Below are 26,933 nucleotides of genomic sequence, written 5' to 3'. Positions count from 1 at the left end.
CGTCTGCGCAGTGTGTCCTGCCTTCATCCCGCAGGTCCTCCTGCCCCGCACAGCCTGCCCCTCCCCACCCCCCCAGAGGGTCTCTGGCCATGACGCAGAGCTGGATGCCGGGCCTCAGAGGGAAGCCCTGCTCTGCACTGTGTCCTCCTATGGCCACCACTGCTGGGACCCACCTGCTGGGCTTCTTGCACACACTCACTCTGGCCCAGTCACATACAGGAAAAGGAGTGACCAGGTGCCGCCTCCAGCCTGCCTCTGGGGTCCAAGCCCCGGGCCAACCCAGCAACACACAGGAGGGATGAATCCCCAAACCACGGTGCCGAGTGCCCCAGGCCAGGCCCTGCGCTCACCCCCTGTGAGTCCCTGAGGAGAGGTTCTAAAGCAGCAAACTAGCCTGTGGAGGAAGAAATCAGGGAGTAGCTGCCTCCAGGGGGTGGGGCAGGGATTGCCTGGGAAGGGAGCTGAGGGGACTTTCGGGGGGCAAATGTAGTGTCTGAGTCTTCATAGGGTTGGGGGTTACACAGGTGTGTGCATTTGTCAGAAGTCATCAAATGATACATTTGCTTGCTGCATTTCAAAAAGAGAAATCTTAACAAAAATTGTTTCCCAGGTAAAGAAATGTGATGCAGTAACCCGATGACTGTGTTATTTTGAAATGCATCAAGATATAAGATGGGGACTTCCCTGGTGGTGCAGTGGTTAGGAATCCGCCTGCCAATGCAGGAGACAAGGGTTCGAGTCCTAGTCCGGGAAGATCCCACATGCTGTGGAGCAACTAAGCCCGTGCACCACAACTACGGAGCCTGAGCTCTAGAGCCCGCAAGCCACAACTACTGAGCCCGCATGCCACAACTACTGAGCTTGTGAGCCTAAAGCCCATGCTCTGCAACGAGAGAAGCCATGGCAATGAGGAGCCCGCGCACCACAACAAGGAATGGCCCCTGCTCGCCACAACTAGGGAAAGCCCGCAGCAATGGAGAACCAATGCAGCCAAAAAAAGAAATAAGATGAATTGATGAAAACAGAGAGTCAAGAAAGAGAGAGGAGTTAGATAAATAAATGATAAAGGAAATACGGTCAGGTATTAATTGCAGATCCAGGTAGTGGAGAGAGGGGTATCCATTGTACATTCATTTCCACTTTGCTAGGTTTGAAATCTTCCGTAATAAAAAGCTGGAATAAAAACAATGAATTGAATGATAAAAATAAAAAAACAAAGCTGTGGACACAGCCAAGCAGAAGTCATGGTTCATACTGGGTGACAAGTGCCTAATGACAGGAACAGAGCAAGGGCTGTGAGAAGCCAGAGGGACCAGTTGACTAGGAAAGACTTCGGGGTTGAGGCGCTCTGAGAGTGAAGTCTCAAAGGCTGGGTGGGCTGGACCCTGTAAAGCTGAGGAAGGTTTTGCAGGGAGCCCAGTTCCCCCAGCCCCCAGCCTCTGCAGCAGGTGGGCTTAGAGCAGAGGCTGGACCTTGGAGGGCCCAGTTGTCTGGCTCGGGGGCTTCAGCCTCCATGGTCAGGCTGGGGTAGGGAAGTGGCCTTCTCTGCCCCTCGGGTCCTGTGCAGAGAATGGGCTGGAGCACATGCCTGGAGGCAGGGAGGCCAGCAGAGGCCTCTGCCTAGTCCTGGAGGGAGGCCGAGAGGCTGAAGAGGCCCGTGCCTCATGCTCACCTCCTCCCGGCTTCCTCACACCTGGCCCACTGACTTATTCAGAACGACAGCCTGATGAACAGCTTCTTCTACTTTATTTGGGGTCCAGGTTCCTGCCTCGAGCTTTCCCTCCAAGTGACAGTCATGCTGTGTGGCAGCTTTTGACAAGATGACAGCAGCTGTAAAGGTCAGAGCAGCACTGCTGGGCCACGCTTTCAGAGGGTGTGCAATGGGCACCTGTCACCTCAGCTGGGCCACCACAGGGCATGAATGACAATGGGTATCTTCCTCTATGGTTTGACAGGCCTGTGTATGTCCCAGGGACATAATCAGAGAATTGAAGCTGTCAGGCTACTGCACGGCTGGTACGTGACACCAGAGAAGCCCTGGTTTCATGTCTGGGGACAGCAGAGCTCAGATATGAACATTGTTGTGTCTGACCCCATGGCCTACTGTGCTGTAGCCTTGCAGTTCAGAGCACCGCGGCCAGGACCAGCTTCCTGGGTCTGCGTCCAGCTGCATCCAGCTGTGTGCTGTTACCAGTGGGAGCGTGTGCTTATCCACCCACCTCAACTCCACAAATCCCAGTGATGTAGACGTACAAGCCAGCATGCACAGAGCTCACTGAGAGAGAGGGTTTCTACCAGAAAAGCAACTGCACAGGATCCTCCCCACACTGATGCAGGGACCCTTCCGGGGGAGAGAGGGCATCCTTGTCAAGTTCCAGATCTCAGGGAGAGGTCGACCCCGTTGAACCACTGGGTGTAGTGATAGCTGTGAGTATTTGTTGGATGCCTTTGTCAGTCTGTGTTGCTAGTATGATGCTGACCGTGAACTATGTCCAATTCTTTTCTTCATCCACTGAAATAATCATATTTTTCTTCTCCATTTTGCTGATGAGGAAAATCACATTGATATTTCATATACTGAACCAGGCTTGCATTTCAGAGGTGAGCCCTAATTATTCTTGATGTATTGTCCTTTTTTTATGTTGTTGGATTCTATTTGCCAGTGTTTTGTTGAGGGTTTTTAAAATAAAGTTTTTCTTATTTCTTAATTAAACTTTTGGCTTTGAGTTTAAAAAATATGTACACTAAACTTATCATTTTGCAATATTTTTGTGTCAAGTCATTTTGTGGCATACATCAAACGTATACAGAGCTGTATGTCAATTACATCTCAGTAAAACTGGAAGAAAGAAGTAATTATACAAATACACACACACGCACAACCAACACTCGGCATACACACCTCACATAAACATTCCCTTATATGCCCAATGTAGTCATATGCCCACAATTTCCATACAATCACCCCACACACTCAGACATCACACTCACACACACCATACACACTACACGCACAACCACACATAGTGAAACCATGTGCTCACAGCACACCTGCAACGCACACTGGGCACATTCACCACTCACACAAACACACACCCCTGTGTTTAAAACAGCACTCCAGCTCTTACCTCCTGTACAGACACTGGAAGGCTCCACAGCTGTAATTTCAATACAGGACTTAGTTCCGAGCTAGAATAGGGAGATGAGGGGCAGGGGCTTGAATGTGGGGGCTTGGCGAGAAGCTTCCCCTTCCCACTTCTCACGTCCAGCCCTCACTCACTGGCTCAACGATGTATTTAAGAGCCTTGAATCCTTGGTCCACTCCAAAGACGTGACGCGGGCTGTCTGCAATTTCCAGTAACTACAGCAGAGAGGAGATGGTTGGCACACAGTCAGGGGTTGAGGACGCAGCAGGTCCCATCCCAGAAGACAGGCTCTTGCCTCCTGCCATGCGGGATTCCAAGGCCACGTGCTGGCATCTGCTAGCAGCCCACCCTTAGGGAGTGGAAAGCTCCTCCACCCGTACCTCTGCTGTGCAGGTTTACACAACACTTGCTATTCATCTGCAGTGGCTACCTGTTGTCCAGACACTTGGGGTGGGTAGAGGACCATCCTCTCGGAGACCCTGGGACAGGTGCCTTTGAAAAATTTCCCCACCTGGGCTCAAAAGTGGCACCTGGTTACCTGTTCTGAATTACCTGGTCTTCCTCAAAGTCTTTTACACCCACACAGTATACTGTTGCTCCCATTTTCCGAGCCTTGTCAGCCTAAGAGGAAAAAAGCATTGAGTACAATTCACAAAACAGGTGGAGCACAAAGCTGGTAACGATGGTCTGGACTCACTTCTTCCTTAGTCATTTCAAACGGTGCTTCCTCGAGGGTTCCATCGGTCAAGGAGATAATCATAGAGGGAACCTTGTTTTCTGCAGAAGCAGGGAGTGGCCTGGTCAGCAAGGCACCTGGAATGACCTGCCTCAGGCTGCCAGGCCCACAGCACTGCTCCCACACCTCCCCCTCCTGGGGAGAGGTCACCCTGACCCGAGCACCCACCACCCAGAGCTCCTGGAGGGAGAAGGGGCCTCAGCCCAGGACCCACTTGACAGACGAGGAGCCTGAGACCGGATCAGAGCCCTTCCTAGTGGACCCTCACTATGGGCAGGTGGCACAGCCTTTGCCCTGAAAGGCACCTGCAGCTACTTCACTGGACGAGGACAAGCCTCTCAGGTGAGCACAGGGAGGAGCAGCCAGAATGACTGTCAAGGTGCTTGGGCAGCAGCCCCCGCCCAGCTCCCCGCCTTTCCCCAGCAGCCCATGCGTCTTTCCTGACAAGGGCTGCAACCCTACAGTCTAGATGCAGGTGGTCTGGGCCAAGTACAGCCATTGCCACAGTCGGAGGCACAGTCACAGGATGAGAGTCAACCAGAGGGAAGAGGCTCAAGGGAAAGGAGGCAGAGCCAGAACTGTGGTGGACAAAGTGTGGGCAGCCAGGGGGACGCCAAGGTCTCTGTTCCCTAAACTGAACTCCGTCTGCTCGCCGTCCCTGGAAGTTCTCTTTTCTTTTTCATGCAGCCCAACCATAGGTCAAGCACTTGATATCTAGTAAGAACCAGGAACGTAATGCATGATGCCATGTGGTTCTCGGAAGCACCCCTGGGGGTGGTTTTCATCCTCACTGCGCAGAGGAGGAACCTGCATCACAGAGAGGGCAAGGGACTCGCTCCGAGGGTCAGTGCTAGGTATTGGCCGAGGGGGTCTGCACCAGCCCTCGCTGAGGCCCGCGCCTGGCTCTGTCCCACCTGAGCACAGTGACGTCAGCAGGCAGCTTACCTCCTGAGTTAGCTTGTTGAATCTGCTCATTTGCCTGCAACAAAATGAAGGAAAGTTGGGGGAGGGCAGTGAGATGACCCAATAATACTCTAAGAACTTGAGAAAGCAGAATAAAGTCTCAGAGCTGTAGGATCTGTACCTTTTTAAATCCTTCCTGCATGTGTGTGGCTCCACTAGGTACTATATTCTGAAGTCTGCTAAGACCGTCACGAATTTCATTCCTGAAAAAAATCAGTAAAGGGGGTTGAGGAGGAATGAGGGTTGACTGTTACAAAACAGACCAGCTGCCCTAATGCCATTCTGCCCTGTGGAGACCTGCCTGGACCAGAGAGGACACAAGTGGCCCTGTGGTGACCTCTCTGCCTGTGTCTTTGACACTGACAGGCCTTGGTCAACGCTTCTCTGTCTCCCATTCAGTGGGCGTGGAGAATGCTGCTTTGCTGGTCCCATGGGTGGGGCCTGGCTTTCAATGTGCTCATCCCTGTCTCAGGCATGCAGACCTCAGGGGACTCAGCAAGGGCCCTGCCTTGACCGTCCGTGGTGAGGGGGGAGCACCCATGGATGTGCACCTGTGAATCCAGCACCCCCAATGTGACTGGCGGTACTGCTGGCACCTAAGGGGTCCCTGGTGAGGGCACGTCACCTTCCAACAGGCAAGGCTGAGTTTGGAAAGGTCACTCTGCTGATACTCCTGCCCTGTCCCCTCCTCCCCTGCCACAGACTCCTGAGGTGGACTTGGTCCCTCCAAGCCACTTCCCCTTCTGGATCGGTACTAAAGGAAGCCGTCAAGCTGCTCCGTTAGAGTCTAGGGCTCCTGGGCTTCATGTGCTCCTGACAAAATAGACCATAAGCTGGAAAAGAGGCCTGAGGCCCGTCCATGTGGGAGGAAGAGCAGTGACCCCAGGCTGCCATGGGGATGGGCAGTCGGCCTCTGTTAAAGCAGATAGCAGGGGATGGGACTGGGACACACCAGGGCTGGGGCTTAGGTTCAGGCTAATCCAGTGTGATGGGCTGAGCAGTCACAGCAAGTCTAAGGAGAACGTGGTCCCTGAAGGCTGGCTCTCGCTTTGCGCAGGTGGGATTCTGCCCTGAGGTGAGATCTGAGAGCCCCAGGTCCTGCCCTGCCTGACCCAGCCCAGGAGCTGAGGAGGCTGTGACCCCGGGCCAGTGGAGGCCAAACCAGGCCCTGCCCACCCCAGCACAAACACCCTCCCCTCTTCCTGACACTTTTGGGAAGATTTCTCTTTTGTTGACAGCACCCTCAATATGCTGGAGCTCTCATCTCTCCCCAGCCTTCGGCCCGGGACTGAGCTTGGCCAGGCTTCACTCCTGCCTGAGCGGGCCTTTTTCTTGGGCTGCCTCCCCCATCCCTACTCCCAGCTCTGTGCACTAGGCTGCTTATGCCCTCATCAGGCCCTTCGCTTCTTAAGATTCCACCCCATTTTTCACTCCCCTGCACCCCACTCCCACTTCTGACACCTTCCCTTGAGGAAGACATCGTCACCTCCAATTTCCAGAGAGGACCCCGGAGACCCTCAAGAGCCTCCCCACAGCTCCTTTGGTTCAGGCTCTGAACCCCTGCCTTGGAGGAGGCAGTGGTCCTCCTCTCCCCCACGGGCAGCTCCTCCCCCCGAGGCCCCTGCCCAGCCCCCACCTCTCTTTCTGCCACCTGCCTGACAGCCCCCCACTGATTTGCTGTCTTCCACCTCAACCTCACTCAGGTCTCTCTCTCTGAAATGCAGAAGACAGGGACACCCAAAACCATGCCTTCCCCTAGCTCACCTAACAAGAAGCACAGCCCCTGCTTCTCCTGGGAGCCAGGCATGGGGAGTGCTGTGTCCACGCACTGGCACCAACACACTCCCTGGGTTCCGATCATTTGCGTCATGGGCATCTTAACCTCCCGGCTACTCAGGAGCTCCATATCTTCCCACCTCCAGGGCTTTGGGCACATCGCTGGGCCCTCCTAATGGCCCACCTAGGATGCTGGCGTGTTATGCTTCCCTCCTGCACCCCAGCCCACACTCATGGGCTCCCTTGTCTCAGACCCACCAAGGGACCAAGCTCCCCTCCACTGAAGCTCCAGCACTTCAGCACTGCTCGTCCCTGCCTCCTGGTTCTGACTGTGCCTCCCCTCTTCCCCCACTGGCCCAGAGCAGAGAGTGGCACACAGAGCAGGTGCCCAACACAGGCCAGTGTTCACAAAGGGCCCACACATCTGCTCCACCAGATCCCAGGAGTCCTTGCAGTGAGCCAGTTCTCAGAAAAGGGAAGAGTGCTGAGAGGACACAGGATAGGCGGAGGGCAGGGCTTAGAGGGGGCAGAGATGGTCTAGCAGCACGGGGGTCTGCCAGGGCCAGCGCAGCCAGGGGTCAGTGGGAGCCATGGAGCCGGGGCTGGGGGTCAGAGTGGACACTGAGGGGAGCCCGGGACGGCCCAGCCTGCTCCCAGTGGGAACTGTCAGCTCCCTGGGCTCTCAATGGACCCCATCCACCAAGCCTGCCTTGGGGGATTAAAGCAGCACTTACCTGTCTGAGGTGAGCTTCATGAGGGTGTGACCCAGTGTGGAGTAAGTGATGAAGGACATCCGCAGGTTAGGGCTGGGGAGGAAGCACGTGCTCATGAGAAGGTATACATGACACAGGCTCAAAATGAAACCAATGAGCAGCCAGAAAGAAGGTGCATCCCAATTTCTCTGTTCCTCACCCCAACTCTTCTGCTTTGGGGTCCATTTCCCAAACCCTGGAAGCTCCTATATCTTTAGTGAAGGATTTTAGGAATCTTGGTGAAGGAGGCCTGTGGAGATGTGGTGCCTTCTTGGAAGAAAGTGCCAGGATGGCATCCTGCTCCAACCCTGTGCTCCCAACACCCCCCCACCCACAGTGTCTTCCTCTCAAACACACACACACACACATGCACACACGCACACAGGTGCACATGCACACACCAGGAGACAGACACCTATGCCTCTGGCATGAGGGCCTCCCAACTGGCTTCTCCTCTTCTATAAAATTCTTTGTACCTTCACTCCTCTTCCCTCCTTTATAGCCTTCCCTGTCTTATCTCCTCTCATCTAGAAAAATCATTCTCTTTCTTGGCAGCTATTCATATACATCCCTCCCTTTCCTCTCCCTGGCCACTGCCTTTTGGTCCATTGACCCTCATTATCTTTTAGGTAAATTGCTACAATAGGTTCATGGATAAGCTCCGTACTGCTCCTCGTTCTTGTTACAAAACATTTTACCCACAATATCAGACTTTCCTTCCTGGGACACAACCTTGATCATGTCAGACCCCTGACCAAGAATCATCTATAGCTCCCTATTGTTCACAGCAGGAAATACAAGTCCCTTGGCCTGGCATTATAAGCCCTGATGACCTTGGTCCAAATCTGTCCTGTCCAGCCTCATCTCCTAGCCTTCTCCTGAGTTAACCCTACTCTCCAGCTGAACAGACCACTCACTGCACAAGAAGTCTCCTTGATGGTTCCTGTTACCCTGTCTTTCCCCATTCTTCAAGACCTAGTTCAAAATTCCACATCCTCTGAGAAACCATCCTTGACTTTTTTCCTAAGAGTTCTTGCTTTTTCCTTTTAATTTGCCTTATAAGTCCTTCTCCCTTTTCTTTTGGCCCTTGGCACCATTTAACCTGGTGTTTAGTTATTGTGTTACTGGTTTGCCTGTTTCCTCATCTATGAGGTCCTCAAGGGCAGACTGTGTCCCCTACAATATGGCCTGACTTCCAGGTAGGAGCTAAGAAAGCTGCTGAGACCTGATGGAACCAGCGTGATCTCTTATGCTTCAGAACACCCCCCTGGGCTCTGTGCTCCTGACCTGAGGGGCTCCCATGGCCACTGAGTCTAAACCGCTGTGTACTCTGCCTGGCAGGGGTAAACACCCTGCAACTTGGAGAAGCCGTACTTGTCAAACTTCTTGACCAAATCCTCCACAAAGGTGTAAATGTCCATCCAGTTGTTGTTCACACTGCCTGACCTGAAAATGCAGAAGACCTGAGTCAGACAGATGAGGTGCATCCATTGTGTGGGCAGAATTTGTCTCCCCAGCTTCCAGCAGACCCTTTAGCAACTCCCCCCCCCCACCAATGTAGCTGAAGGCTGCCACACTCCCTCAGAGACCTCAGTGGGTCACCGTGGTGATGACTTCATCCGTGTGAATGTGGGAAGGGTGACCAACCAGACCTGTGTGCTTGGGACTCAAGAACTTTTAGGGGTGAGGGACTTCTGGTGGCAAACTAGGATGGTTGGGCAGGCTTGGTGGAGCTGTTCCACAGGAAATGATGTAGGATGCATTGGTTGGAAAAGCCTCCAGTGATTCTGATATGACTCTTTTGGTCCCTCAGTTCCCCTTGGGAATAAACCATTCCTAGCTGTCTGCTCCTCTCCTGCCCCTTGAAAAGGTGTGGGGGTGGGTAGGGGTCAGGGCTCTTTGGCACACCATTCCCACAAAAGTCTCTTAGTTGGTCCTATCACTCATTCTGCGTCCTCTAGGCTGCATCTAAATCTCTCAAGAAATAGTGATGAAACTAAGAATAGATTCTTTTAACATTATCAGGATTATCATTCATTGAGATGTATGTACCAGGCACTTTACATACATGATTTCCAATTCCAGAACAACCCCATGATATCAGCATTATTTTCATTTTCATACGAAAGTTGAGGCTCTCACAAGTCATGGAATTTTCCACAATTTCCATAGCTAACATGGATCTGAATCCAGATCTTGCCTCAAAACCCATGCTCTACCCATTGCACTGGGCAGATGTGTGTGACACGGCTATGTCCAACAATTGCTGGGTAGCAAACACTAGACTCTGACAACTCCTACAATATAAACTTTCTATCAGAAGCTTCCATGCTAAAGTGCAAGACAACTTTTTAAACTAATGGTAACACCTGAAACTAATATAATATTGTAAGTCAACTATACTTCAATTAAAAAATAGAACTATGTACTCAACTCAAAAAAAGAGAACACATCCAAATAATTATACACCATGTCCTAATGAGATTTATCCTTGGAATGCGAGCATGGTTCAACACATGCAAATTAAAAAGTGGGATACACTACATTAATAGAATGAAAGATAACAATCAGATGATCATCTCAATAGATGCATAAAAAGCATCTGACAAATTACAACAACACTTCATGCTAAAAACTTCAAACAGATTGGGTATAGAAGGAACATACCGCAACATAATTAAGGCCATATACAACAAACCCACAGTTAACATTACACTCGATCGTGGAAAGTTGAAAGCTCTGCTTCTAAGATCAGGTACAAGACAAGGATTCCCATTCTTACCACTCTTATTCAACATAGTACTGGAAGTCCTAGCTAGAGCTAATTGGCGTAACAAAGAAACAAAAGGCATTCAAACTGGAAATGAAGAAGTAAGCTTGTCATTATTTGCAGATGATTTGATTTTGTATATAGAGAATCCCAAAGACTCAACCAAAGACCTGTTGGAACTAAACAATGAATTCTGTAAAGCTGCAGGATATAAAATCAACATACAGAAATTGGGGGTGTGGGGCACGGAGGAACGGAAGGGAACGGGGCCAGCGCTTTCCCTGTCCACTTAGGCACCAGGGAACCTGTTGGGCTCCAGGGCCTAATCCTCTGCCCTCGGAGCCTCCCTCCTACCGCGCAGAGCCCAAGCTCCGCCCCTACACCCACACCCAGGGTCCTACATCTGTATTTGGAGACCCCCTCTGAGACCGCCTCCAACCCCGCTGGGCCTAAACCCCACCCACACACCCTCACCCAGGGCCTTACCTCCAAACCCCAGAACTTCACACTCCAGAGACCCCCCTTTGGACGAACTGTCTCTCTGCTACCAGGCAGGTCCTAAGCAGAGGCCCCGCCCCACACTTGAACGTCGCCCCACCTAGGGCCCACCCCCAAGGCCTCTTCCAGCTGCGGCTGTGTGGGTCCTGAGCCTAGGACCCACCCCACACTCAAACATCACCCACCCCCTCCCGCCTACGTCCCGTCCCACCCTAAACCCTGCCCCTGCCTAAGTTCCACCTCTGCCTAAACTCCGCCCAAACTCCTCCCCCGCCAGAGCCAAGGCTTTTTTTTTTGTTTTTCCTTTTTTCGGCTTTTATTTATTTAGTTTTTTGAATTTTTAGAATTTTATTTATTTCTTTTATACAGCAGGTTCTTATTAGTTATCCATTTTATACATATTAGTGTATATATGTCAATCCCAATCCCTTTTTTCCGTTTTTAGATTGGGGTTCTATTTTACCTTGTTGTTGATTCATTTATATTTTTATTTTTCCTAATAAATCTTTTATTTTTCTAATTTTATTTTATTCTTTATACTTTGTTATTGTTTTGCTCCTTTTGGCTTGTTGTTCCACCCCCCCCCCCTTTTTTTTCTTTTTTCTGTTGTGGTTTTGTTTTACCTTGTTGCAGTTGTTTCAATTATATTTTTATTTTTCCTAACATACTTTTATCTTTCTAATTTTCTTTTGTTTTTTCTTCTTTGTTATTGTACTGCTCCTGTTTTTCTTTTCTTTTCTTTTCTTTTTTTCCCTCACCACGCAGCTTGTGGGATCTTGGTTCCCAGGCCAGAGGTAGGGCCCAAGCTCCTGTGGTGAGAGCTCTGAGTTCAAACCACTGGACTAGCAGAGAACCTAGACCCCAGGGAATATTGAATGGAGTGAGGCCTTCTGGAGGTCCTAATCTCCACATCAAGACCAGGCTCTATCCAGCTGTCTGCAAACTCCAGTGCTGGACGCCTCAAGCCAAACAACCAGTAAGACTCCTGTCCACAGCCCCACCCATCAAAAAAAAAATGAAATGATAAAAAAATATGTTACAGATGAAGGAGCAAGGTAAAAACCTGTAAGACCAAATAAATGAAGATGAAATAGGCAACCTACCTGAAAAAGAATTCAAAGTAATGATAGAAAGATGATCTCAAATCTCAGAAACAGAGTGGAGAAAATACAAGAAACATTTAACAAGGATCTAGAAGAACTAAAGAGCAAACAAACAGTGATGAACAACACAATAACTGAAATTAAAAATACTCTAGAAGGAATCAATAGCAGAATAACTGAGGCAGAAGAATGGATAAGAGAGCTGGAAGATAAAATGGTGGAAAAAACTGCCAGGGAGCAGAATAAAGAAAATAGAATGAAAAGAATTGAGGACAGTCTCAGAGACCTCCGGGACAACATTAAATGTACCAACATTCGAATTATGGGGGTCCCAGAAAAAGAAGAGAAATAGAAAGGGTCTGAGAAAATATTTGAAGAGATTATAGTCAAAAATTTGCCTAACATGGGAAAGGAAATAGTCAATCAAGTCCAGGAAGTGCAGAGAGTCCCAGACAGGATAAATCCAAGGGGAAACATGCCAAGACACATATAATCAAACTATCAAAAATTAAATGCAAAGAAAAAATGTTAAAAGCAGCAAGGGAAAAGCAAAAAATAACATACAAGGGAATCCCCATAAGGTTAACAGCTGATCTTTCAGCAGAAACTCTGCAAGCCAGAAGGGAGTGGCAGGACATATTTAAAATGATGAAAGGGAAAAACCTACAACCAAGATTACTCTACCCGGCAAGGATCTCATTCAGATTAGATGGAGAAATCAAAAGTTTTACAGACAAGCAAAAGCTACAAGAATTCAGCACCACCAAACCAGCTCTACAACAAATGCTAAGGGAAGTTCTCTAAGTGGGAAACACAAGAGAAGAAAAAGACACACAAAAACAAACCCAAATCAATTAAGAAAATGGTAATAGGAACATACATATCAATAATCGCCTTGAATGTAAATGGATTAAATGCTCCAACCAAAAGACACAGGCTCGCTGAATGGATACAATAACAAGACCCATCTATATGCTGTCTACAAGAGACCCACTTCAGACCTAGGGACACATTCAGACTGAAAGTGAGGGGATGGAAAAAGATATTCCATGCAAATGGAAATCAAAAGAAAGCTGGAGTAGCAATCCTCATATCAGATAAAATAGACTTTAAAATAAAGACAGTTACAAGAGATAAGGAAGGACACTACATAATGATCAAGGGATCAATCCAAGAAGAAAACATAACAATTATAAGTATTTATGCACCCAGCATAGGAGCACCTCAATACATAAGGCAAATGCTAACAGCCATAAAAGGAGAAATCGACAGTAACACATTAATAGTGGGGGACTTTAACTCCCCACTTACACTAATAGACAGATTATTATAAGGAAACACAAGCTTTAAATGACACAATAGACCAGATAGACTTAATTGATATTTTTAGGACATTCCACCCAAAAGCAGAAGAATACACTTTCTTCTCAAGTGGACACAGAATGTTCTCCAGAATAGATCACATCTTGGGTAACAAATCAAGCCTTGGAAAATTTAAGAAAATTGAAATTGTATCAAGCATCTTTTCTGACCACAACACTATGAGATTAGAAATCAATTACAGGAAAAAAAAAACAGTAAAAAACACAAGTACTTGGAGACTAAACAGTGCACTGCTAAATAATCAAGAGATCACTGAAGAAATCAAAGAGAAAATCAAAAAATACCTAGAAACAAATGACAATGAAGACACGACGATCCAAACCTATGGGACGAAGCAAAAGCAGTTCTAGGAGGGAAGTTCACAGCAATTCAAGCTCACCTCAAGAAACAAGAAAAATCTCAAATAAACAATCTAACCTTACATCTAAAGCAACTAGAAAAAGAAGAACAAAGAAAACCCAAAGTTAGCAGAAGGAAAGAAATCATAAAGATCAGGGCAGAAATAAATGAAATAGAAACAAAGAAAACAATAGCAAAGATCAATAAAACTAAAGGCTGGTTCTCTGAGAAGATAAACAAAATTGATAAACCTTTAGCCAGACTCATCAAGAAAAAAAGGGAGAGGACTCAAATCAAAATTAGAAATGAAAAAGGAGAGATTACAACTGACACCGCAGAAATACAAAAGGTCATAAGAGACTACTATAAATAAATATATGCCAATAAAATGGACAACCTAAGAAATGGACAAATTCTTGGAAAAGTACAACCTTCCAAGACTGAACCAGGAAGAATTAGAAAATACAGACCAATCACAAGTAATGAAGTTGAAACTGTAATTAAAAATCTTCCAACAAACAAAAGTCCAGGACCAGATGGCTTCACAGGCAAATTCTATCAAAGATTTAGAGAAGAGTTAACACCTATCCTCAAACTCTTCCAAAAAATTCAGAGGGAGGAACACTCCCAAACTCATTCTACGAGGCCACCATCACCCTGATACCAAAACCAGACAAAGATATCACAAAAAAAGAAAATTATAGACCAATATCACTGATGAACATAGATGCAAAAATCCTCAACAAAATACTAGCAAACAGAATCCAGCAACACACTTAAAGGATCATAAACCATGATCAAGTGGGATTTATCCCTGGGATGCAAGGATTCTTCAATATATGCAAAACAATCAATGTGATACACCATATTAACAAATTAAGGAATAAAAACCATATGATCATCTCAATAGATGCAGAAAAAGCATCTGACAAAATTCAACACCCATTTATGATAAAAACTCTCCAGAAAGTGGGCATAGAGGGAGCCTACTTCAACATAATAAAAGCTGTATACAACAAACCCACAGCAAACATCACTCTCAATGGTAAAAAACTGAAACCATTTCCTCTAAGATCAGGAACAAGACAAGGATGTCCACTCTCGCCACTATTATTCAACATAGTACTGGAAGTCCTAGCCACGGCAATCAGAGAAGAAAAGGAAATAAAAGGAATACAAACTGGAAAAGAAGAAGTAAAACTGTCACTGCAGACGACATGATACTATACATAGAAAATCCTAAAGATGCCACCACAAAACTACTAGAACTAATCAATGAATTTGGTAAGGTTGCAGGATACAAAATTAATGCACAGAAATCTCTTGCATTCCTGTACACTAACAACAAAAGATCAGAAAGAGAAATTAAGGAAACAATCTCATTTGCCATCGCAGCTGAATATCACAAAAACAAACAACCCAATCCAAAAATGGGCGGAAGACCTAAATAAACATTTCTCCAAAGAAGACATACAGATGGCCAACAGATACATGAAAAGATGCTCAACATCACTAATCAATAGGGAAATGCAAATCAAAACCACAATGAGGTATCACCTCACACTGGTCAGAATGGCCATCATCAAAAAATCTACAATAAGTGCTGGAGAAGGTGTGGAGAAAAGGGAACCCTCCTGCACTGTTGGTGGGAATGTAAATTGATACAGTATATAGGTTCCTTAAAAAACTAAAAATAGAACTACCATATGACCCAGCAATCCCACTACTGGGCACATACCCTGAGAAAACCATAATTCAAAAAGATACATGTACCACAATGTTCATTGCAGCACTATTTACAATAGCCAGGGCACGGAAGCAGCCTAAATGTCCATCAACAGATGAATGGATAAAAAGATGTGGCACATATATACAATGGAATATTACTCAGCCATAAAAAGGAACGAAATTGAGTTATTTGTAGTGAGGCAGATGGACCTAGAATCTGTCATACAGAGTGAAGTAAGTGAGAAAGAGAAAAACAAATACCGTATGCTAACGCATATATACGAGATTTTAAAAAGTGGTACTGATGAACGTAGTGGCAGGACAGGAATAAAGATGCAGACGTAGAGAACGGACTTGAGGGCATGGGGGTGGGAAGGGGAAGCGGGGATGAAGTGTGAGAGTAGCATTGACGTATATACACTACTAAATGTAAAATGGATGGCTAATGGGAAGCTTCTGCATAGCACAGGAAGATCAGCTTGGTGCTTTGTGACGACCTAGAGGGATGGGGTAGGGAGGGTGGGAGGGAAGCTCAAGAGGGAGGGGATATGGGGATATATGTATACATATAGCTGATTCACTTTGTTGTACAGTAGAAACTAACACAACATTGTAAAGCATTTGCACTCCAATAAAGATGTGAAAAAAAAACCACAATGAGATACATCTCACACCTGTTAGAATGGCTATAATTAAGAAGACAAGAGATAACAAGCATTGGTGAGGACATACAGAAAAAGGAAACTTTTACACTGTTGATGGGAATGTAAATTGCTTTAGCCACTATGGAAAACAGTATGGAGGTTCCTGAGAAAATTAAATATAGAATTTCCACATGACCCAGCAATCCCACTTCTGGGTATATATCTAAAGGGAATGAAAACAGGATATTGAAGAGATATATGCACTTCCATGTTTATTGCAGCATTATTCACAATAGCCAAGATATAGATACAACCTAAGCGCTCATCAACAGATGAGTAGATAAAGAAGATGCTGTATGTATATACAATGGAATATAATTCAGCCATAAGAAAGAAGGCCATCCTGCCATTTGTGGCAACACTGATGGACCTTTCGCTAAGTAAGATAAGTCAGACAGAGAAAGACAAATACTCTATGATATCACTTATACGTGAATCTAAAAAACCCAACTCGTCAAAACAGAGTAAAACGGTGGTTACCAGGGGCTTGGGGGAATAAGAGGTGTTGTTTAAGGGTACAAACTTGCAACTAGTTGACAAATAAATCTTGGATATCTAATGCACAGTTTAGTGAACATAGACAGCAATATTTTATTTTAATCATCAAATTTTCTAAGAGACTAGATCTTAATTATTCCAACCACAAAAAAAGAAATAATAATTATGTGATGTGATAGAGGTGCTATCTAAATTTATTTGATAAATGTCAAATATATTTGAATACAAATAATGATTTTTAAAAAGAAAGAAAAAGAAAATCAGGAAAATTACATATATATATAATATATATATTATATATGAGAATATTGACTTGTAACCATTAATGCCCAGGTAACTGTAAAGAAAATATCTATAATAGATATTGAAAATATCTTCACACAAAGGAAGTGAAAAGGGAACCAAAACCTGTCACTACAAAAAAAAAAAAAATCAACTAAACACAAAGGAAGGTAGAAATGGAGAAAATTAGGGAGAAAAAAGCTAGAAGCAGAAAACAAATAGCAAAGTGTCCGATGTAAGTCCTTCCCTATCAGTAATTACTTTAAATGTACATGGATTAAACTCTCCAATCAAAAGGTACAGATTGCTAGAATGGATCAAAAAAGATGCAACCACATGATGTCTACAAGAGACTCACTTTCAATGTTAAGACACCAGGAGGTTGAAAATGAAAGGATGAAAAGAGATATTCCAAGTAAAGAGAAACCTAAAGAGAGCTGGGATGACTATAATTAACAAACTAGACTTTACATATAAAACTGTTACAAAAGACAAAGAAAGGCATTATATAATTACAGGAAGGTCATTTCACTGAGAAGACAAAACAATTATAAACAGATAAGAACCAAATATCAGAGAAGCAAAATTTAGGAAGCAAACATTGACAGACTTAAGGGAGAAATAGACAGTTCTACAATAATAGTTAGAAACTTCAAAATCCCACTTTCAGTAATAGAACAATCAGACAGAATATAAGAAAATAGAGAAATAAGGGAATAGAGGATGTGAACATCATCATAAGCCAACTGTACCTAACAGATATGTACAGAACACTCTTCTCCCAAACAGTAGAATACACATTTTTCTCAAGTGCATGTGAAATGTTCTCCAGGATAGAGTACATGTTAGACCACAAAGCATTTCTTTAAAATTTTTAAATGATGGAAATCACCCCAAAGCTTAAAATCATTTCCAACCCCAATGAAATAAAGCTATAAGTCAATAGCAGAAAATAATCTGGAAATTCACAAATATGTGGAAATTAAACAATACCCTTTTAATCAGCAAATTGGTCAAAGAGGAAATCACAAAAGAAATTAGAAAATACCAGGAGACAAATGAAAATGAAAACACAACATACCAAAACATACAGTGAAAGTAGAATTGAGAGGGAAATTTGTAGCTGTAAACAAATACATTAAAAAGGAAGACAAATCTCAAATCTGTACACTAACTTTACAGCTTATGGAACTGGAAAAAGAAATGAAAACTAACCCAAACTAGCAGAGGGGAAGAAATAATAAAGATTATAACAGAGATAAATAAAGTATAGAATAGAAAAATAGAGAAATACCAGTGAAATAAAAAATTGGTATGTTGAAAAGATAAACAAAATTGACAAATCTTTATATCCATTGATTTAAATAAAAGAGGGATGACTCAAGTTAATGAAATCAGAAAATGAAGTGGGACACTACTACTGATTTTATACAAATAAAAAGGATTATGAGAGAACACTGGAATTTGTAAGCCAGCAAAATAGATAACCTAGATGAAATTAGCAAATTCCAAGAAACACACTTACCTGCCCAAACTGAATCATGAAGAAACAAAAGCTGAATAGACCTATAACTAGTAAAGAGATTGAATCGGTAATCAATAATCTCCCAACAGAGAAAAGTCCAGGACCAGATGGTTTCACAGATTAATTCTACTAATCATTTAAAGAGGAATTAACACTAATCCTTCTCCAAATCTTCCAAAAAATTGAAGTGGAGGGAACACTGTCAAACTTATTTTATGAGGCCTGCTTTACCCTGATACCAAAGCCAGACAAACACTTCAAGAAGAGTACAGACTAATATTTCATATGGATATAAATTCAAAAATCCTCAACAAAAAAATCTAGCAGCATCTGAAAAGGTAGGATTTATTTCCACAATACAAAGATGGTTCAACATATAAAAATCAAACAATGTAATTAATAAAATTAATATATCAGAGAAACCAAACTATGTGATCATTTCAACTGATGTAGAATCACTTGATAAAATCTAAAATCCCTTCTTCATAAAAACACTCAAATTGGGAATAGAGAAAAATTCTATGAAAAACATGATAAAGGCTAATATATGAAAAATCTACAGCTAACATATCAATGGTGAAAGACTAAAAGCTTTTCCCGAAAGATCAAGAGTAGTACAAGGATGCCGGCTTTCATCACTTCTGTTCAACATAGCATTGGAAGTTATAGCCAGAGCAACTAGTCAAGAAAGAGAAAGAAAGGCATCCAAATTGAAAAAAAAGAAAAAAAGATGTAACATCTCTGTTCTTGGATAAAATAATCTTACATGTAAAAAACTCCAAAGATTTCACAAAAAATGTTTGAGTTAATAAGGAAATTCAGCAAAGTTATAGGATACAAAATCAATGTATAAAAATCAGTTATATTTCTATATACTAATAATGAACATTCCAAGAAGGAAATTAAGAAAACAATTCCATTTACAATATCATCAAACAGAATAAAATACTTAAGAATTAATTTAACCAATGAGGCAAAAGACCAGTACATTGAAAACTAGAATACATTGCTGTAAGAAATTTTAAAATATGTAAATCATTGGAAAAACATGATAAGGAAGATCATAAAGTTTTCTATGGCAAGACAATCAGACTAAGTCAGAATTGAAACATGCATGACATGCCCCCATTTGTGATGGACCTCTCCCAAATATTCATTGTGCTTCTGCATTATGCATTAACCAGACCTCCTCAAGGCAGGAGGATATAATCAACCTTTGAGGATAATGGTCCCTTTCTTCTGATGCCAGCATTGTAATTTTTAAGATCAATATTTTTTGTCATCTTGACATTGGATCAAATTGACCTAAAGGCTCACTCTGTATATGCATATCTGGCCAAAACATCTCTGATGAACTTTATGTATCATGTTAACCTGTCAGTGTGACACATAATTCTTTGTCTCAAAAATATATAAAACTGCATCTCTAGCTCCTGGCAAGTGGAACAGTTCTCAGAGCTTCTGAGAATCTGTCTTCAAGGTTATAATCCTCAGTTTGGCTCAAATAAAATTCTCTAATTTTTCTTCTTTGCCTGATTGTTAATTGAATTTTCATCAGCAAACATTACATATTTATGGATTAGCAGACTTAATATTGTTAAATTGGCAATACTAGCTAAGGCTATCTACAGATTCAATGCAATCTCTATCAAAATCTCAACAGCAATTTTTTTTGTAGAAATTGAACGATCCACCCTAAAATTCATATGGAATCTCAGGGGATTCAAATAGCTATAAGCAAATCTTGAATAAGAACAAAGTTGGCAGATTCATATTTTCTGGTTTCAAAATTTAATACAAAGCTACAATGACCGAAACAGTGTGGTACTGGCATAAGGACAGACATATAGAACAATGGAATAAAATAGAGAGCCCAGAAATAAACCCTCATATATGTATTCAATTGGTTTTTGACAAGGGTACCACCAAGACTATCCAATGTGGGACGTGACAGTATTTTCAACAAATGATTCTAGGAAAACTGGATGTCTACATGCAAAAGAATGCAGTTAGATTCTTATCTTACACCTACATAGTATATAGAAAAATTAACTCAAAATGGATCAAAGACCTAAATGTAAAAGCTAAAACTAATAAACTTATAAGAAAACATAGGGGAAAAGCTTTCTGACATTGGATTTTGTAATGGTTTTTAGATATGACACCAAAAGCACAGACATTAAAGAAAAAAGAGATAAACCAAACTTCATCAAAAGTAAAAACTTTTGTACAAAGGATACCATGAAAAAAAATGAAGATAGGGACTTTCCTGGTGGTCCAATGGTTAAGAATCCACCTTCCAAAGCAGGGGACACAGGTTTGATCCCTGGTTGGGGAACTAAGATCCCACATGCCATGGGGCAACTAAGACCGTGAGCCGCAACTACTGAGCCCGTGCACTCTAGAGTCCGCGTGCCACAACTAGAGAGCCCAAATGCCGCAACTACTGAGCCTAAATGCCACAACTACTGAGCCTGTGCACTCTGGAGCCCACGAGCCACAACTAGAGAGAAGCCTGTGTGCCACAACTAGAGAAGCCTGTGCACCGCAACGAAAAGCCCGCATGCTGCAACTAAGACCTGATGCAGATAAATAAATAAATAAATATTTAAAAAAATGAAAAGATAACCTACAGAATGAAAGAACAATTGCAAATCATATATCTGATAAGAAATTGATATCCAGAATACATAAGAACTCCTACAACTGAACAACCAAAACCAAACAACCCAATTCAAAAATGGGCAAAGGACTTAAATAGACATTTCTACAAAGAAGATATACAAATGGCCATTAAGCACATAAAAAGATGCTCAACATCACTAGTCATTAGGGAAATGTAAACCAAAACCACAATGAGATACCACTTCATGATGGTTATTATCAAAAACAAAACAAAATAAAATAAAACAAAACAAAACTTGGAAAATAATAAGTGTCAGAATGTGGAGAAACTGAAACTCTTGTACACTGCTTGTGTGACTGTAAAATAGTGCAGCCACTGTGGAAAATAGCATGGCATAGTTAACATAGTTAAACACAGAATTAAAAGCACAGAATGATCCAGCAGTTCCACTCCTAGGCATATGCCCAAAAGGAGTGAAAGCAGGGACTCGAAGAGTTACATGTACACCAGTGTTTGCAGCAGCACTATTCACAATAGCTCCAATGAGGAAACAATCCAAGTGCTTATCAATAGATAAAAGGATAAAGGAAATGGTATATACATTAAATGGAATATTATTCAGCCATAAAAAGAATGAAAATTTGATACATGCTACAACATGGATGGATCTTGAAAACATTTTGTTAAGTGAAATAAGTCAGACACAAAAGGCCAACTAGTGTATGATTCTACTTGTATGAGGTACCTAGAATAGGCAAATTCACAGATACAGAAAATAGGATAGAGGTTACCACAGGTTGGGGAGAGATAAATGGGAGTTATTGTTTAATAGGTACAGGTTTCAATGTCCTCTGCTGACCAAAGCACATAAGCCATGTCTAGCTCCACGAGGGACTGTGAGGGGTCCTAAGAAGGAGAAAACACGACATGAGATGACCCACAAACAGGAGAACACAGGTCAATGGTCTGGCCTGCATAGCCCTATTCTTCCATTCATCCAAGCTGTGGGAGGAGCTGTGAAGGACACAGATATGCTGAGTCTGGATATTACTCTGAGGATGTCCCTTCAGCTGTCATCAGCTCTAGGAACCCCTCATGTGCAGAGTTTCCTTGCCCAAGGTCACTCCCTTCCTCAGGTAGCCACCTGCAGTGACTGACGGCCTAATCATTTGGCCCAACTTGGGACAACCTTGAGGGTGCCTTTCAGCTCCAAAGCTCCTCGCAGGTCAGCCGAGCCTGTCAGGCCTGCACTGAAGCTCCACTTAATCCTCCTTCTGTCAGTCCCCTTGCACAGGTGTTGATGCCAAGGCACTTCCTGATGAACATCCTGCATCGCTCTGTCCCTGGCGCTCTGCTTCTCTCCTCTTTGGCCAGCCCCTCTTCTTCCACTCTGCCCCACATGTGGGTGCTCCTCTGGGTTCTGTCTCCTCATTCTCCTCTCATTGGGCACACCCACCCTGGGCTCCTACCTGCCTTTCTCCAGCTGCCTGGGACCTCCTTGGACCCTTCTCCTTTTTACTCCAGCTGCTGCCTCCAGTCTTTCCTTTTCCTACCCATCCTCCCCAAGGCAGCCAAAGGGTTCTTCTGAAAATGCAGATCTGATCCATTTCTCCTCTGATAAAATGTGAAGAACACACCTCCTACATGGGCCCAGGGCCACATCATTGGCCTGTGCCCCTCCTTTCTCCTTCTCCCCCACGCCCAACTTCTACACACCTGGATCCTCTGGGATCACCTGAGGGCCTCATTTCTCAGGCCTTTGCACAGGCCACTCCCTTAGCCTGCAGCTCCCTGGCCTTCATAGACCACTGGCCAGTACTGTGGGCACATGGGACGGTCTGTCATTTTCATCCAGTTCAGCCTAACGAAGGAAACAATGAATAAGGAATCTAATGAAGGAGCTGGGAGTGAACCACTCAAGACCTTCCTGCAGGTGAGACATTGGTTTTGCTTCTAACCACCGGAGGGATTCTCAGGGACCCATCCAGTCTTGGAGTCTTTGGAATGGCTTTGGAATCAGATACTCTAGAGTTTTAATTCCAGCTCCATGTTTTCCTATCTGAGGATTTTGGTGGTTATTCCCAGGCCCTGAGCAGCTTCCTTTCCTCATCTGTAAAATAGTGGTAATAGCATTTACACATAGTTGTTAAGAAGATGCAGTGATGAGGCTGATTTCCTACTCTACCCTTACCCTGAGTCTAGGGACACACCTGGTCTCCCTCCATCCATTCTGTCTGGAATCCTGTGGCCTCTGCCTTCAAAAGAGCTCCATCATCACCACCTGGACCTACTGGTCCACACCACCATCATCTCCTCCCTGGATCCCTGCCTGAGGCCCCTCAGTGGTCTCCTGCCAAGCTCTGCCCTTGTGCCCTTTAACTGTGACCCTTTTAGAAACAGTGCAATCACACATCTCCTCTGCTCAAACGACACCTACCCTCTCCCACCTCCTCACCTTCCAGTCTGTCAGCATAGCCTTTCCTGAGCACATCTCTAGGACAGCCCCTCCCTCAGCACTTCCCATCCTCCTGTCCTGATTTTCCCCCTGGTGTTTATCCCCATCTAACACAATATTTCCTCTTTGATTTATTTATTTCTTGTATCCTAATATGAAAGCTCTAAGAGGATGAGGACTTTTTCAAGTTTTGTTTGCTGCCTTATCCCCACTGCCCAAAACAGTGACTGGAGTATAGCAGTTTTCCAGTAATTATTTCAGTGAGTGGATGAACAAGGGAATGAGAGAATGAATAAGACTGTTCGTTAATGGATGAAAGATCCAGAGAAGCTTGGGAGTGCCACCAGCAGAGGTGTCTGACCCACACCCCACCTCCCCACAAAGGGCACATGTGGAGAGAGTGAGCCACGGAGTCAGGGCTGGATCAGGGGCCCCTACAGTGCCGGGGAGTTCCCGGGGTGTGTGACTCTGCCTTCCCTGGCATTTTATTTTATGCTCATCCTCCACGACTGCATCTGACACATGCTGGGCAAACCATATAAACTCCCCTTCATCCCCATCACAACCTGGTGAGGTGGGTATGAAGGCCCCATTGTACAGATGGGGATGCTGAGGCAGAGAGAGGTGAGGCGACTTGCCGTAGGCCGCATGACTGATGAGTGGAGTCTGCCTGACTGCAAAGCTGGGGCTGCCTCCTCAGTGGTCATTAGTCCCCTCTCTGCAAGAGTAGCAGGGGACATCAGGAGGAAGGCTGTCCTCACATTCTGGGAAAATCTTGTCAAGCTGGTTTTCTTCAACTAGACTCAAAGAGCATAGTTCCCAGGGAGTGGTGTTCCTTCCCTGGGGCTGAGGAGCGAGCTGCGCTTTCAGACAAGCCTGGCCTGGCCCACTGTGGCTGGGCTGTAGGCCTGCTCCTCCCTGATGGCCTGGTGCTGAGAAATGGGTGTGCAGGGCCTTCTTTTGGACATCCCCAGCTCCCCTTCTCATTTGCAGAATCCAGCAGGATTCAGACCTGGCCAGCCTGAAAGGCAAGTGTCGTAACTGACAGTAAGGGGCGGGGTCTGTGGAGCAGCTTCAGTCCTGGAGCCTGACTAGGACTGAGCTTGAGTTGCTCCCCTTTCTCTCCTGCCCTCCCAGCCTTCATGGGAAGACCCACACCCTTCACGTTGAACTACAGCTACACCAGCTATGGTCAGAGGGATCAGTGCTGCCTCCCAGCACTTAAGAAGCCAAAGGAGGCAAGAGGTGGGGGAGAGGGGTGGGCGAGAGGGGTGGGAAGTGGGGACAACCTGGCTCAGGAAGCCATTTCTCTGGTGCCTTTCTAGTCCCCCTACCTCACACCCTTCTTGGAGGAGAGGAAAGGGGAGCATCCTTCCACTATTTAATGTTTTGCAGCAAACTAACTTTGACTGACATTGAGCAAATCATTCAGTACTCCCAGCCTCAGTTTCATCACCTTAAAGTAGGGATATAGAACGTACTTCCTCAAGCTCTTGGTTGTTCTTAGTGTTCAGCACATCCCTGGAACATAATAAGTGGCCCACCTGTGCCCAGAGCCCTTCCCCATCCATCCTGGGGCTGTGCTGTGCCCATACTGGGCTTGACTGCAGACAGCAGGGGTGTGGGCAGTGGCACTATAACAGGATGGCAGCTGAGAGGACCCTTTGGACTCACTGCCACTCTCTGGAAAGACTGACCCAAAGAGGCTGTCATCCCCCTACAATGTCCATCCATCCCCAACCCCAATGCCCAAGAGGGGAATCACTACCACCCTGGGCAACCAGACAAGATGTGCCCAGGGCATCTCAGAATTCCTGCCACTGGACGGAAGGAATTTCTCTTCTAGCAAGCACGGTGCTCCCACCTCTGCTGCCTCTGCTTAGAAGCTAGTGGGCTGGGGCACACATCCCCCCCAATCATCAGTCTCCACGGAGAATAAGAGGAATCAGAGGAAGTACAACCTGGGATGCAGGAATTAGGGAAACACAGGAAGCCTGGGTTCTGTCACCCCCACCAGCCTCTGGGCTACTTCACCCAAACTCTGGGAGCCTGCTCCCCTTTCCAGGAGATGGCATATGCAAATACTTTCCCTGCTTTATATGCCAGTATTGTTTTGAGGATGGCAGATGTGCAGTAAAGGGCTTTGGGGACCATAAAGTGCTTCAGTGATATTGGGAGTCATATCACTGTTATTACTGAATAAGTAAAATTTATCCTCAGTCCCACAGAGGAGTTGAAAATGGAACCAAGGCAATCTCTCCAGTCTGAAGACCTGTCCATCCCTTTCCTTCCTTGAGGGCCAGAAGGTACCTAATGCACAGCCCAGGCTTCCCAAGGCCACATGCAGAAAGACCAAAGTGTTCAGAAAGTGCACACAAACTGTAATGTGGATCTCTAAATTGTCAAAGAAAGAAGCGAAACATTTAGAACCAGCAACACAAAGGACTTTCTAAGCAGTGACACTAGGAGAATGCCTAACAGATGACACGGCAATCTCTCTGGGGCCCAGTAAAAATAGAGGTCATTTGGTTAAAAACAAAACGAAAAACACAACCCCAAACCCAAAGTGAGCTTCTCCCAAGTACTGAGAAGATAGCTCCTAGCAATCACCTGCCCCTCCAGCTGTTTAAGGGGCATGCAGGCCACAGGTCCTAGTCAAGCTGAGAGCCATCCAGAAACCTATGGTGGCCTTTTTTCCTTTCCAAAAGAAAAAGTCCCAGGAAACAAATGCCCGGGTCACTCCCTCTGCCTCAGGACAAGGAGGGAGGCCACAGAGGTCTGACCAAGACTACTCCACCCTCTCCCCTCACAGAAGCTGGCATCTGTTTAAGCCAAGTCTTGCCCACACTGACATCAGAGACAGCACTACTACTACCAATGGCGCCATCAAGGGCAGGAGGGCCACTCACATATCCAAGATGAAGTAGAGGTCAAAAGAGCTCTGGCAGGAATTCTTGTCTTCTGCCCGGCTCTTCCGGGTCCAGGTGCTGGGGCCGCGGAGGTGGTGGAAGGTTCCCGCGTCCTGGCTGAGGTGGCGGTAGAGGTTCCCCCAGTCCAGACTGAGGTGGTGGAGGTCCTTCCAGCCTGGACCGTCGTGCTGGAAGCTCCCCGCGCTCAGCAGCGGCGGCGGCAGCACCAGCAGCAGGAAGAGCGTGGGCCCCGGCACGCCAGACCCGCGGCTTCCCATTTTTTTTTTGGCTGCCCCTGCGGCGCCACTGGACGCCGGCCACTCAGGCCACCTCAGGCGCCGGCCTCCGCCGTGTCTGCGCGTTCCAGGGTCCTCGGCCCCTCTAGCCCTTTCCCCAAAGCTGTGAGCCTCCCCCGGTACCTGCCCTGAGGGCGGAAGACGCAAAGATGGCTGGCCTTGGGGGATGGCCCTCCCCCCGCCCCAAGGGGCAGAATCCCCTGTGATGTCCCTTATGATGGACAGGAAGGTTGGCATGGTGACTTTGTGACCTGCAGCTCTGCTCAGTGTCCTGCCTGTTGACAATCCCAGGGGGGAGTCAGGGGCTCTTTGGAGGGGCAGTAAGATGAGGCCTCCGTTTGTTCCTCATCCCAAACCCTCTCAGGTGGCCATTAAAATCCTGGAGAAATCCTGCCTTTTTGTCAGCTGAAAGAGGGCAGCTGACGTGGCTTAGACGAGGACATC

General features: G+C 45.5%; 1 protein-coding gene across 1 annotated transcript in view; it reads right to left on the bottom strand.

Annotated features, from left to right (window-relative positions):
• Nucleotides 1-26,471, bottom strand: part of ANTXRL (ANTXR like) — a 44,926-nt gene extending 18,455 nt beyond the window's left edge. The window contains exons 1-9 of the mRNA XM_057530601.1: nt 26,194-26,471; nt 8,748-8,819; nt 7,356-7,427; nt 4,967-5,048; nt 4,828-4,861; nt 3,844-3,923; nt 3,699-3,767; nt 3,281-3,361; nt 3,129-3,189 (exon numbers count right to left, since the gene is read on the bottom strand). Of these exons, the coding sequence (XP_057386584.1) occupies nt 3,129-3,189; nt 3,281-3,361; nt 3,699-3,767; nt 3,844-3,923; nt 4,828-4,861; nt 4,967-5,048; nt 7,356-7,427; nt 8,748-8,819; nt 26,194-26,471 (829 nt within the window). The remainder of the gene's footprint in view (nt 1-3,128; nt 3,190-3,280; nt 3,362-3,698; nt 3,768-3,843; nt 3,924-4,827; nt 4,862-4,966; nt 5,049-7,355; nt 7,428-8,747; nt 8,820-26,193) is intronic.
• Nucleotides 26,472-26,933: the final 462 nt, after the last annotated feature.

Source organism: Balaenoptera acutorostrata, chromosome 16, assembly GCF_949987535.1.
Source record: "Balaenoptera acutorostrata chromosome 16, mBalAcu1.1, whole genome shotgun sequence".
Taxonomy (NCBI): Eukaryota; Metazoa; Chordata; class Mammalia; order Artiodactyla; family Balaenopteridae; genus Balaenoptera; species Balaenoptera acutorostrata.
The sequence above is the reverse complement of the archived record's forward strand: the minus strand, read 5'-3'. Positions and strand labels throughout refer to the sequence as shown.